Source organism: Heptranchias perlo, chromosome 22 (assembly GCF_035084215.1).
Source record: "Heptranchias perlo isolate sHepPer1 chromosome 22, sHepPer1.hap1, whole genome shotgun sequence".
Classification (NCBI taxonomy): Eukaryota; Metazoa; Chordata; class Chondrichthyes; order Hexanchiformes; family Hexanchidae; genus Heptranchias; species Heptranchias perlo.
The window spans coordinates 30,139,469-30,154,457 of record NC_090346.1 but is presented as its reverse complement, the minus strand read 5'-3'; the positions used below and the strand labels follow the sequence as shown (position 1 = coordinate 30,154,457).

The following is a 14,989-nucleotide window of genomic DNA, read 5'->3' as shown; positions in this document are numbered from 1 at the left end:
TACAGACAGAGCTAAGCGATCCCAATCAGGTGAAAGCTCTGTAGTCCTGCCACATCCAGTTGTGAGCAGGACTACAGAGCAGGTCAAGAGGCTGGGTATTCTGTGGCAAGTGGCTCACCTCCTGACTCCTCAAAGCCACTGCACCACCTACAAGGTATAAGTCAGGAGTATGATGAATACTCTCCACTTGCCTGGATGGGTGCAGCTGCAACAACACTCAAGGAGCTCGACATTATCCAGGACAAAGCAGCCCGCTGGATTGGCACCCCATCCACCAGCTTAAACATCTGCTCCCTCCATCAGCAGTGTACCGTGGCCACTACTCCCTCTAAGCTGCGCACGTACGTGATGGCGCAATAGTCTGTTATGGGCCACGCACTTCTGGCCGCGCACCAAACCAATGCTCTCAGCCCCCTCCCATATTGACCAGTGTCTGGACCCAAGGCCCTTCTCCCCGGTCCCCAGTGCTCGAGCCTCAGGCGGGCTGCTCGGCCTCTGGTGCTGAGGAATGTCCAAAGGTCCAATCCCGCAGCTCCGGCCCCAGCCGCTGTATTGTTTACCGTGTTGCTAGAAAATGCAGTCAGCGAGAAGCTGATTGGCTGCTCAGAAACCAGACTAGGAAGTAAAATCGAAACCGATGCGTTTGTCAGTGGCCAATCAAGAGACCAGGCACCTCCACCCAATCAATCAAGAGACCAGGCACCTCCACCCAATCAATCAAGAGACGAGGGGCCCATACATAGAGGCAGCCAAAACTAATGAGACCTGCAAGATGTACAATTAGAATGCAATAATTTGTTAAACCCTGCTAAGGAGTCACCGGAGGCGGGGGAGCTTTAATTAAATTGTTCCCTATCCCCAAATTCACACTGACTGTCTTGACAAAAACTTTGTATTTCTGACTCAATTTAATTATTCTGATTGCACATGATTTATTTCTGTTTGAATCAGAGTCATTCAGCTGATGCAATAAAAAGCTGATTGGAATCATTCTCTTCAGATAATTTTTAATAAAATATAGTAAGACAGGTCTGCTCAATCCTAGTGCAACTTAAGAAATCCATTTCATAAATTTATCAGCTAATATAACATTAAATTGTTACAATTATCCATTATTTTATACATTTGTTCTGTTTGTTGTTATTTAATGAATAATGTTTTCTAAAAAGATGTTCTATTTAAAGTTGTGATTTTTTTTTGGTGTACAAACCCAAATTAATTCCACACATGGCTGAAAAAAATTAGAGGGAACCTTAAACGTGGCTGCAGCACAGTACGGACTTCACTGCAGAAAGTTGCCACTGCTTCTTCGGCAGCAACTCCCAAACCCGCAACCTCCACCAACTAGAAGGACAAAAGGCAGAAGATGCATGGGTACACCATCGAAGAAAAAAGACTTGCATTTACACAACGTCTTTCACGACCTCAGGTCATCCCAAGGCGTTTTACAGTCAAAGAAGTATTTTTGCAGTGTAGTCACTGTGGTCATGTGGGAAATGTGGCAGCCAATTTGCTTATAGCAAGGTCCTACAAACAGCAATGTGATAATGACCAGATAGTCTGCTTTTATGTGACGTTGGTTGAGGGATAAGTATTGGCCAGGACACCAGAGAGAACGCCCCTGCTCTTCTTCAAAATAATGCCATAGGATCTTCTGCGTCCACCTGAGAGGGCAGACTGGGCCTCGGTTTAACATCTGATCCGAAAGATGTCATCTCCAATGGTACAGCATTCCCTTAGTACTGTACCGGAGTATCGGCCGAGATTTTGTGCTCAAGTCTCTGGAGTGGAACTTGAACCCACAACCCTATGACTCAGACAAGTGCTACCAATGAACCATGACACCTGACACCTCCAAGTAACACACCCCCATCCCGACTTGGATATATATTGCCATTCCTTAATTCTTTGGATTAATTAGGGAGTACATCACTCAGTTTAACCAAATTCACAAGTATCCAGCCAGTTAAATGGTAGAGTGTGTGCCTGTTTAGCAAAAATTCTTCAAGGCCAGCAAAGACAAGGGTCTAACATGATTACCATATAATATTTGGAGAGAGAAAGGTCTATCTTTTTGGGAGAGAAGAGTGAAAGTTAAACAAAAAGTGGCTTTATGGTGAATGTATCCATCTGATCCCTGGTGCTCTAATAAATAAGGAAGCAGGCAGGCGGCTTATGATAGCTTCACCTATCCGATCCCTGGTAGTCTTCAGGGAAGCGAGTATGCAGTCCAACCAAGTTGTTTGGTGTGCACTGTGAAGCAACTATGTAAAAGAGTTATTTCACCTATCCAAAAGGGACATAAATAAGAACTACATTTAAACTCCTAGGAAACATGGAGAACCTATTTCACTTCTCACCATTATGATCTGAGCTTCAGATTTCAAGGATCCAAATTTCAGACCTCATGAGTTTAATGGCTCACTCCATCATTAGATTTGCAATCTATGTAAGTGAGACATACCAGCAACTCATTAATGGGCTATTTAAACAAATAACTGAAATGCAAGGAATTAAAAATGTATTTTTACATTTAGAAACTTATTCAAGATGCATTAAATTTTTGACAAAGACATTAAAAAAGTTCCCAAAGCAATTATGATTATCCATACACAGATGCGGCCGGACCTGGTGCGATTTCCAGCAAAAAAAGTTATCTGTTTTTAATAAAAAACCCCAGCATCTGCTACATTTGACCCCTGGTGACTCCACCTCAGTATTCTTGGATGCAAGGTTTCCCTGACTAACCTGTTTGAACACTCCTTTGATTGTTGTGATTATCTGTCTGCCGAGGTGTGATGAAGGGCAGTTAGAAAGGTTATCTGTAATCACCAGGCATTGTTCTCTGACTATATATGCTGTGCCTTTATGCAAATCCTCCTCACTTCACTTGACGAAGGAGCAAAGCTCCGAAAGCTTGTGATTTCAAATAAAGCTGTTGGACTATAACCTGGTGTTGTGCAACTCCTTACAATTATGATACGGAAGAGCTGTATCAAAATGCAAGCTAAGTAATGACCTTACTAGAGGGAGAGTAATTCCTTCCCATGATCGCAGCATTAGTACACAGGATGTTTAACAGTACACATCTACCTATATTAAATCTTTAGTGTCTATAAAAATATAAGCGGGAGTTGCCACTGGCTTTGATTGCTAGCCACTTAGTAGCAACATGCAAAGACTAAAAAAAACACAAAATGTAGCCATTACACTTACCAGCACTGCTGTATTACTAAAAGCAGTAGACTGCAGCTCCAATTCACATACACAGTAGCACTGCTGCAAACAGGATGAGTGCTGCTACAAAGACAGCCAACAGCTTTCTCTCTATTACTGACCAGCAGATCAGCTATCTCTGCTGGCAAGTGTTTTTCCCCCACTGAGCATGATTAAGACTTCCCCACTGCTAGCTGGAATACCCACATTCCAAAATAGCATATTCTCCAGCTCACTGTGAGCAATACAAGGAGATCAACCAATTACATTTAAAAATGAAGAACTCAGTTCAAGGCTGTAATTTTGTCGTGGGGTTCAGAAATTACTCAAGCTTCAGTGTCCACAACAGCGTTGAGTTACACCCTTGAAATGAACTATTAGACCATATTCTTTATGCATGTGGCTTTCGGTGAAATGCTTCATTCAGTTCCTACACTTTCCAACTGCCTGTCTGAAGTCAAGATCCAAATAAGGTAAAATTTCCTCTAGCTCATCAGCAAAACTGAAGCATTCTCTTCAGCTCCTGCCTGCACCTATGCACCTCTGGCCACAACTGCATGAAGCTCCCCAAATGGCAGCTAAGACAAACGCCTGACATGCGGAACCTAGAGAATTACTCAAGCCTAAGCTGAGCTTTTCTGCCCCCACATTCATTTTGTTTCTACCATCTCCACTTCATCATCCACCTCCATCCTTACCCTTCTCCAGTGGTAAAGAATCCTTAATCACCTCAAGACTTGACTTCTCTCATTCTCTCCCCAGCTGGCCTCCACAAATTACCATTCAATAAGCATGCTGTTGGCAATCTCCTTGCTCAAACAAATTCCCTTACTCTCTCAATCCTTCCAAATTCTGCTAGCTCTGTGTCTTTCCTCAAGACCCTCTGCTTTCCAATCTTCCTCCATTCTTTCAAAGGCCTCCTAAAAACCTCTCTCTTCAATGCCTTTTCACCTCCTTGTGAATTTTCAATGTTTCCTTTTTTCCCTCCTATTTGGCATCCACTGCTTTTGTCTGTCATGCAAAGCACTCAGACATCTTCCTGTGCAGGGGAATCTCTACGTAAGCAAACAACAACCACCGTTGGCAGCTGTTTATAAATGCAAGTTGTTGATGCTTCCCACGAGCACTATGAGCTTTTTTGACAATGGCATCATATATCCTAAAGCACATTAAGTTAATCTTGTTCAATAAAATTTGAAGGTCAGTTGCACCAAATATTCAGAAGGCATGAACTTGGAAACTAAGTCCTCAAATAACTCCCTTAAAAATCAGAAAACACTGAACTGACCTTTACCCTCCAAATTCCATCCCAAGACACTCAAAATATATAAAGAACCAAATCTGACCTCAATGTACATCACTCCACTGCCACAATGGTAAGTACCCCACAAGATAGTATTTTGTACAGAAAATGTCCAACATGTCCGGCACACTTAAAGCATCACAAAAAGTGTGCTTCACATTTGCACTGGTTTGGCTCAAATATATTCATAAATCTGCAACTGAACTGGTAGGAATCCTATTAAATATGTAGTACCTTAATAGACCAAATTTCCTGAGCAACAATTAGCCTCAGCATGTGCCTATGTGTAGAACTACTCCACAGGGAACAGCTGAGCAGAAAGAAGATTTGTCCTCTGTTCATTTAGACTGTGGCCTTAAAGAGACAGACCAAATTAAACAGCTGCACTTGAGAAGCAAACAGCTTTCTTCAAGGCAATTCTTTTACATCTAATTAGGTAAGGATTAAAGTGAAAATGCTCAAAATAAATCATATATATAGTGTATTACATGGTATAATACTTCTGTCATTATAAAACTGCATATCCTCCAACTTACCAGGAGCAATGGTACAGGAGATGTGCTATTGCTTTATAAATATGCATAGCAAGGTTTGGTGGCTTACCAAAAAAGCCATCCATCGCAATAAATATAACTCATTGTGGCATTTATTGAATTATGCAGCCGACACTTGTGTCGGCTGCATAATTCCCCTTGTGAGAGAGACTAGAACTAGGGGACACAGTTTAAAAATAAGGGATCTCCCATTTAACTCAGATGAGGAGAATTTTTTTCTCTCAGAGGGTCGTGAGTCTGTGGAACCCCCTTCCCCAGAGAGCGGTGGAGGCAGGGTCATTGAATATTTTTAAGGCTGAGTTAGATAGATTCCTGATTAACAAGGGAGTCAAAGGTTATAAAAAGTAGACGGGAAAGTAGGGTTGCGGTCACAATCAGATCAGCCATGATCTTATCAAATGGCAGAGCAGACTCGAGGGGCCGAATGGCCTACTCCTGCTCTTAATTCGCATATTCGTACGTAACACAGCTGAGACAGATTATTTTCAGAAATTACTTGTCCCCAACATTTATCCTTTGTATATTTACTCACTCAAATTTATCTTTAAACTTCATACCTCACCAGCTGAATAGATGAAAAAATATAAACGCCAATGGACAGACATATAACAAATGAAATTTAATGCAGAGAAGTGTAAAGTGATGCATTTTGGATGAGGAGAGGCAATATAAACTAAACGGTACAATTTTAAAGCAGGTGTAGGAACAGAGAGAGCATGGGGTTCACGTACACAAATCTTTGAAGGTGGCAGGACAAGTTGAGAAGGCAGTTAAAAAAGCATATAGGATCTTTGGCTGTATAACTAGAGGCATAGAGTACAAAAGCAACAAAGTTAAGGTAAACCTTTAGAAATCACTGGTTAGGCCTCAGCTGAAGTATGGTGTACAATTCTACGCACCACACTTTAGGAAGGATGTCAAGGCCTTGGAGAGGGTGCAGAAGAGATTTACTAGAATGGTATCAGGGATGAGGGACTTCAGTTACATGGAGAGACTAGAGAAGCTGGGATCGTTCTCCTTACAGCAGAGAAGGTTACGGGGAGATTTAATAGGTGTTCATGAAGGGTATTGATGGAGTGAATAAGGAGAAACTGTTTTCAGAGGCAGAAGGGTTGATACCCAGTGGGCATAGATTTAAGATAACTGGCAAAAGAACTGGGGGGGGGAATGACGAGAAGAACTTTTTTGTTTTATGTAGCCATTTATTATGATCTGGAATGCACTGCCTGAAAGGGTGGTGGAAACAGATTCAAAAGGGGATTGGATATATGCTTGAAAAGGAAAAATTTACAGGGCTATGGGACTAATTGGATAGCTCTTCCAAAGAACCGGTACAGGCATGATGAACTGAATAGCCTCTTTCTGTACTGCATGATTCTATGGATCCTTTTTTTTTACATTATACATTTATCTGTGACTTTGTGACTTGCATACAGTATCACATTATGAAAGCATAGAGCTTTGCTTTTTAAAAACCATCACCATGCACTACAACTTGCATTTATACAGCACCTTCAATGTAGTAAAACATCCCAAGGTGCTTCACAGGAGCGTAATCAGATAAAAGTTTGACACCAAGCCAAAGGAGACATTAGGACAATTGACCAAACGCTTGGTCGAAGAGAAGAGTTTTAAGCACAGCCTTGAAAAGGAGGTGGAAAGCCGAAAAGGTTTGGGGACGGAATTCCAGAATTTAGATCCTAGATGGCTGAAGGCCAGTGGTGGGACGAAGGAAGTGGAGGATGCACGAGGCCAGAGTTGAAGGAACGTAGAGAGTTCTCAGAGGGTTGTATGGCTGGAGAGGGTTGCAGAGATAGGGAGGGTAAGAATTGAACATGAGAATTTTTTTTTTAAAAAAGAGGCATTGGTGGACCGGGAGCCAACGTTGATCAGCGAGCACATGGGTGATGGGTCAACTGGACCTGTGCAAGTTAGTATAAGGGCAGCAGAGTTTTGTATGAATTTACGGAGGGTGGAAGATGGGAGTCTGGCCAGGATAGCATGGGAATAGTCGAGTCTGGAAGCAACAAAAGCATGGATGACAGTTTCAGCAGCAGATGAGCTGAGGCAGGAGCGGAGACGGGCGATATTACACAGGTGTACAACAGAGGATGGTATGCTGTGCAAGAAGGATGAGAGGAGATAGTATACCATGATCACAGTCACAGATGATTTAATTTGTGACTTTGATTAGGGCCGTTTCAGTTCTGTGGCAGGGATGGAAACCAGATTGGAGAGGTTCAAACATGGAGTTGCAGGAAAGATGCGCACAGATTTGGGAGGCGACAACACGTTGAAGGACTTAGAATCATAGAAAGGTTACAGTACGGAAGGAGGCCATTTGATCGAGTCCGTGCCAGCTCTATGCAAGAGCAATTCAGCTAGTCCCATTCCCCTGCCCTATCACCATAGCCCTGTAAATTTTTTCCTTTCAAGTACATATCCAGATCCCTTTTGAAAGGTTTGAGAGGAAAGAAAGGTGCAAACAAGTTTACTTCTGCAGACGTGCTCTTCTTCTAGAGCATCCAATCAGTAACCTGTTTCTAGAAAGCGGGTCAAAAACTGGCACATTTACCCCCAAAAAATGGTATATTTATTAGAAAATGATTACAATTAAAGTTAAATTAATTTTGAAAACGAGAGAAAAATACAGCAAAAACAGATAAACTTTAAATTTTAGTGTAAATCAGCATTTTTTTTAAACTGTGGTTATTATAGCAATAAAGCTACATCTGATGTTTGAGTATGCTTTACTGTAATATGGTGTTCCACCATCAGAATGCAAAATTGAAAACGGTAGAAAACCAGTTAGCCTAAAGAGACAATTTTCGTTAGTCTAAGGAGTAACAAAGGCATGGATGAGGGTTTTATCAGCCACCACTTATTTTAATTTATAAATTTAGGTGGTCACAGATTTCGACTTCACAGTGCCTCAAAAGTGATAGTATAACTCCGTGGAGGCAGATCTCGCTCTACGAGGGAGTCATCTTACCATCAAAGCCAGTGCTTGACATTGCAGGAAGTACAATCCCCCAGTGTGGTGTCAAACAGGGTTTATGTGATGTGGAGATGCCGGTGATGGACTGGGGTTGACAATTGTAAACAATTTTACAACACCAAGTTATAGTCCAGCAATTTTATTTTAAATTCACAAGCTTTCGGAGATTTTCTCCTTCCTCAGGCAAATGTTTCAAGATCTCCCAGGGATTCTTGGGCCAGCTGGGCACTTTTAATAACCTGAAGCAGAAATGTTTGTAACGGCTTGAAGGAAAACAAAACAAGCGATGAATGGAGAACACCGAGTGGACAAAGCCCCCCCCTCTAAAACTCCAGTACAATCGGCGGGTTACGCAGCTGCCGTGTTTTACAAAAGGTCAGCGGCTGCCGCAGCAGCGGCGCGAGCTGCTCCGTCCCTTACCAGCGGCTCGTGCCCGGCCACACTCCACCACAAGGACCAAAAGATTCAGGAACCAGCACAGCCCCTGCGGCAGGAGGAGAACCATTGCTGTCGGACTGTCACTTGGGCCGGGCCGGGCCAAGCCGAGCCGAGCCGGGCCGGGCTTCACCAGATCGCCCCCTCTTCAGTTCTCTCGATCCGATTTCTCGGTCACTGACTGACCGTCTCTCTCTCTCTCTCTCTCTTCCCTTCCTTCTGCCAAGATCCGCTCTCCCCTGACGCAGCAGCGCTGTGTGACGTAATCGGAGGCGTGACGTCACCGCGCAAAAGCGCCGTGTGACGCGATGGGGGGCGTGACGTCACCGCGCAGAAGCACCTGATATTTGTTTGAACACCTGCGGGCAGGGGCGGGGGGAGGCGCCCCCAGTGTTGACTCTGTGAGCGGGCGCCGAGAGTTCAATCAATCAGCAAGCAAACATAACCTGTTCCAAGATGGATCGACAGACAAGGTGCGACAGTTTACATTTATACAGATAAAAAGGGAAGTCTTGCATGTGAAATAAATATTGGGAAGATTGTTAACTCCTAACAAAGCTTCAGACTGGCTTTCAGATGGTGACGGATCTCTGCATTGTCTGTTTTTTTTTAAATCTCTACTTAAATTTGTCGGGCATTTTCAACGAAGGTATTAAGGTTTTTGGCAATCTTTGTCAAGACTGTTACAGCAGCACTGGAGTTATGTTAGCGTGTCTGTATAAACTTCAAAAGCACATAACATCTAAAAACAGAAATCAGTGGGCATTGGTTAAAATAATGCAACCTTCTAGAATATGTTAAAACATCCTGCATCCAGCTTGCCCTCCATGTCTTCACACTTGCTAAGTAAGGATTTTATCACACCCGGATCAATACTTTCAAAACCCTAGCCATTGTTTTAATCTGAGAATTATTTTCTGTACTTATGACTCAGCACTAGGTCACACGCCTACACCTCCAAACTTCATCCACAGCCAGCTGTCTTGCTACCTACTGTAAACTATTTTGTAATTTTTTTTAGAAAATCATCTTACTTATAATTTTGATTTTTTTTTAAACTTGGAATTTCACTGATATCTTTTTGAGCCCTATTTTTCTGTAATTAATTCATTTGCAGCAAACTTACTTCATTCATCATGATGCCTGGCCTACTGAGCTGTGACTTCATTTAATTAAATTCTGGCTGTCCTTCTCTGCTCCAAATTCACATGATTAATTAATCCCGTGGTGCCTGCCAGCCTAACATTCGCAGGACAATTTATATTTAATTTATTAATTGGCGTACCGGTTTGTTGACCCAGCCCCATCCATTCAGCTCCAAATTCATTTATTTACCATTTACTTTGATTATGCACATCCCCGAATGCCCCCAAATACTCATTACGTGCAGGACTCCCTACTCTTGGGACTCTTTCAATTAACTGTTTTCCCCCCCCCAAATCTTCAATACTTTCCTTCCCAACCAATCACTATACATTGTTCTCCTCATTTCTCCAATCTCCTAAACTACTCCAATGCCACCTCCTAAACCATCACAAAACCATGAATCCCTCCCAAATACCATATCCTTTAACTTACCTTAACTTTCCCCTCTGACTTGCCAATGCAACAGGAGATTCACTTTATAGATAATGTATATCTTGCCTATGCACGTACTTCCTGTTGTAATTTTTGGTAACACATTTATGTCACCAATTACAATGTTAAAATGGTATCTAAACATGATGGCAGTTTTCCTCTGTAACCTTTTGGCTGTCATGGTGTTATTGGAGGCTCTAGCCACTAAGTGTCTCTCTGAATTTTTATACTCTTTCTCCCAACTCCATCTCCCTGCTTGCAGTTAAGTTTTGAACTTGTTAAAAATGTTAACTTTTCATTAAAAAAAAAGGGCAGGATTGGGTACTAAATATTCCTGGATACAAGGCGTTCAGGAAAGGGAGGGGAGGGGAGTGGTGGCAGTATTGATTAAGGAGAATATTGCAGTACTGGAGAGAGGATGGCCTGGAGGGGTCAAGGACATAAACTCTTTGGTTAGAGTTAAAAAGTAAGAGGTGCCATTACACCAGTGGGTGTATTCTATAGGCCACCAACTAGTGGGAAGGATATGGAGGAGAAAATTTGTATGGAAATTACAAAGAGTTGCAAAAGCTATAGAGTAGTGATAACTGGGGACTTCAACTATCCTAATATAGACTGGGATAATAATATAAGGGGCATAGAGGGGGAGGAATTTTTGAAATGTGTTCAGGATAACTTTCTTAACCAGTACATTTCCAGCCTAATGAGGAAGGAGGCATTGCTGGACTTCATTCTAGGGAATGAGGTGGGTCAAGTGGAGCAAGTGTCAGTGGGGGAGCATTTAGGGAGCAGCAATCATAGTATCATAAAGTTTAAAATAGTTATGGAAAAGGACACAGACCATTCTAAAGTAAAAATACTCAATTGGAGGAGGGCCAATTTCAATGGGATGAGAACAGATCTGGACCGGGTAAATTGGAATCAAAGATTGGCAGGCAAAACTGTAATTGAACAGTGGGTGGCCTTGAAGGAGGAGATGATTCGGGTACAGTCTAGGCACATTCCCACGAGGCAGAAAGGTAAGGCAACTAAAGCCAGAGCTCCCTGGATGACAAAAGAAATAGTGAGTAAGATGAAACAGAAAAAGGGGGCATATGACAGATGTCAGATTAATAACATAAGTGAGAATCAGGCAGAATATAGAAAGTTCAGAGGGGAAGTGAAAAAGGAAATAAGAGGGGCAGAGAGAGAGTATGAGAATAGACTGGCGGCTAATATAAAAGGGAATCCAAAAGTCTTCTACAGGTATGTAAACGGGTAGTAAGAGGAGGGGGTGGGGCTGATTAGGGACCATAAAGGAGATCTATGCATGGAGATTGAGAGGATGGCTGAGGTACTAAATGAGTACTTTGCATCTGTCTTTACCAAGGAAGAAGATGCTGCCAGAGTCTCAGTAAAGGAAGATATAGTTGAGATACTGAATGGGCCAAAAATTGATAGAGGTACTTGAAAGGCTAGCTGTACTTAAAGTAGATAAGTCACCCGGTCCGGATGGGATGCATCCTAGGTTGCTGAGGGAAGTAAGGGTGGAAATTGCAGAGGTACTGGCCATAATCTTCCAAACATGGATACGGGATGGTGCTGGAGGACTGGAGAATTGCAAAGTTAAGTTTTGAACTTTTAAAAATTAACTTTTTAAATAATTTTTCTTCTTTAAAGTTAGATTGTTCGCTGCTTCCAGATCTCCTGTTTCCATTTTGGGTCAAATTTCCACCCCCCCAGGACTGCCCATCTCCTTCCCCAGTTACTTCCCAGCAAACCCCCTCCCACCCCTGCTGCCCCATGATGTTCAACCATCTGGCTGGGACCTGCCACCTCTTGTTTGCTGGCCAAGGCCTTCCTCACTCGACTCCTGCCTACTGCACATCCTCACACCATCTTAATAATATTTCCCTTAGTTGAGTGGGAAGGCAGGAGTGAGCAAACAAGGATGGGATGGGGGGGTTGCTGGTGGCGGAGAGCACAGCAGAAGCATTATTTTCGATTGCTCTAGCAAAGAGCAGGTACAGACACGATGAGCTGAATGACCAACCTCTGGTTCAATAGAAAAGGTTTATCTATATTTACTTAACATCAGTCACTTAATTTTATTTTAGAACTGTTACCTCAGCTAATAGAATAACTTCATCCACTTGGACAAAGAAATCATCAAATAAAAAAAGCTGATTAGAAGTAGCGGTTTGCACTGCACAGATAAATGTGAATAACTCGGCAGTGGAATAAACTGAAGCTTTACTTCTCAGGATGCCAACTTCAAACTGAGCTACTAATTATAAAAGTAATTTACCCCACAAAGCCACAGATAATGGCAAAATTAGAACCAGGGAAAATTGATATGAAAACAAAATAAATTAGACTTCAACCTCTACCTCCATACCTGTTTAAAATTATTTTCCAGAATAACACTGTTCATTTTAGTCCACAGTGATTCCATTTCTGTTGGTCAGACATGACTGGCTGCAGCAGGGAATCCTATTTTTTAGCCGAGATCATTTCACACTCTAATGGAAATTAATAAGCATAGACTAAAATGTAGAGCGTTTCCCAAGTAAATTATTTTTATACATATATGAAGGTAAAATGCTAAACTTGTAGATTATTTCTTTTGATGTTTATTCCCACGAGGCATAATTTCACAGTTCACTAGTCAGACACATTATTGACTTGATATGAGCTGCGACTGACATTCATTTTTTAGAGGCAAATCTTCAGCCCTCATTCACTTTTTTTTCTGCAGTGGAAGGAAGATGTTTTAGTGCGTCAAAATAAAAATCACAACTTACACTGGATTTTCAACAGATGACACGGGTATGATTCCACAAGGAACATCATCGAGCAAACAATCGGAGCGCTCATGCAACGCTTCTGCTGCCTGGACCATTCCGGAGGAGCTTTGCACTGTACCCCTGAGCAGGTATCCAGATTTGTCATCGTCTGCTGCGTGCTGCACATCTTCATCATGAGGGACCAGCCTTTATCACCACCTGGGAACCAACAAGTACAGGAGGAGGAAAAGGAGGAAGAGAGACAGGGACCAAGAGAGCCCCTATCTGCCCGAGCTCTCAGAGTTGAAGCGCTCCTCGATGAGCTTGTCTAAGTCAGCCCTCCCAATCCCCATTCACCAACAGTCCCACAGTCCTTACTGGTGTTCTTACAACCACCATACAAATTGCCTTCCTTCACTCCAAAACATTTTGGGCTTGCCTACAATTCACTAGAAAGATAAATACCAATACCAATTTTAGATCAAAAAACAAATTTATCAGAGAAATCATGTCAGCTTTGACAACAAAATGACTAATCACCCCTGTACAAGCCCTTAGTGCCAGTCTTGTGTGCTCATTTTTCTACCCTGGTGTTCCTACATGGTGCTTCCCCAGTAGCTACAGCTTGGGATGTGGAAGGCTGCTGAGCTTCCATTGAGGACACTTCAGATGGCCTTGAAGGACGACCTTGAGCAGTTCTGGGCGTCGTCGCGGGGCCGGCTGCAGACTGCAACATCTCAGCATAGGCTGCAGCCGTCTGGGCCGGCTGGCTGAATGGCACCAGCAAGGGCACTGACGGAGTGGGTGGGGGAGCAGGCATGCCATCATCCTGAGAGATGACACCAAGTGCCTCACCCATGGAGCCAAGGCCACTCCTGGGGCTCTGCTGGAGAACAGAGTGCAGGAGTGAGGTGACACTCTGGAAGTCACTTTCAACAGTGACCTCCATAGCCAAGATGGCAACCGTATGAGCTTCCATGCCAGCAGTATGAGCTAGTATTGTCATTTATTTTGAATATTTCCTCTGGAGTACAGGATGTTGACAGGAGGCACTGAATCAGGCAGTGTCAAGTTTTTACCTAGCCCCTCCACATTCACATCTGGGGTCATTTCTCAGCTTCCACTTAGTCATATTGTCACCAGTCTTTGCCATCCCAGCTCTCGCTCAATTTAGGGTGCAGCAGTGTTTTCCTTTGAGGAGCGAGTTGTTCAAGCTTCTCCAAGATTATCAGCATTTCCTGCCAGTTTTTTTTTTACTTTGTAGCGTGTCACAGTGGTATATCGGGGTACGGGATTTTCAGAGGCAAAGCTCTTTCTTGACATCAGCTTCTTAGGTTGTGGATTAGACACCTGCATGAGAACAAAAGCCACAGTAAAATTGATGAAAGCAAAGTAAGTGGGGTTTGTTCCCTTGCCTCATGATGTTCCATAAGAAATAGGAGCAGGAGTAGGCCATACAGCCCCTCGAGCCTGCTTTGCCATTCAATCAGGTCATGGCTGATCTTCACCTTCAACTCCACTTTCCGGCCTGATCCCCATATCCCTTGATTCCCCTAGAGTCCAAAAATGTATCCATCTCAGCCTTGAATATACTCAACGACTCAGCATCCACAGCCCTCTGGGGTAGAGAATTCCAAAGATTCACGACCCTCTGAGTGAAGAAATGCCTCCTCATCTCAGTCTTAAAAGGCCCATTCTACTCAACCTCTCCTCATAGGACAAACCTCTCATCCCAGGAATTAATCTAGTGAACCTTCGTTCCACTGTCCCTAAGGCAGGTGTATCCTTCCTTAGGTAAGGAGACAACAACTGTACACAGTACTCCAGGTGAGGTCTCACCGAAGCCCTGTACAATTGTAGTAAGACTTCCTTACTCTTGTACTCCAACCCCCCTTGCAATAAAGGCCAACATGCCATTTGCCTTCCTAATTGCTTGCTGTACCTGAATGCTAACTTTCTGTGTTTCGTGTACCAGGATACCCAGGTCTCTCTGGACACCAACATTTAATAGTTTCTCACCATTTAAAAAACATGATCTTGTATCAATCCACAATCTGCCTAATGATTTCCTCATATGCGCGCCATGACAACCTAAAGAGCTAACTTAAAGGCTACCGCTATCAGTGAGACTTCTCGGTAG

The 14,989-nt window shown here is 43.0% G+C and overlaps 1 protein-coding gene across 2 annotated transcripts in view; it reads right to left on the bottom strand.

Annotated features, from left to right (window-relative positions):
- The window catches only part of pgap6 (post-glycosylphosphatidylinositol attachment to proteins 6), a 32,254-nt gene extending 23,455 nt beyond the window's left edge, over positions 1–8,799 (bottom strand). For both annotated transcript variants that reach the window (XM_068003187.1, XM_068003188.1), the window contains exon 1: positions 8,492–8,799. In XM_068003187.1, coding sequence (XP_067859288.1) covers positions 8,492–8,576 — 85 coding nt within the window. In that variant the 5' untranslated portion in view covers positions 8,577–8,799. The remainder of the gene's footprint in view (positions 1–8,491) is intronic.
- Between the last annotated feature and the right edge of the window lie 6,190 nt (positions 8,800–14,989).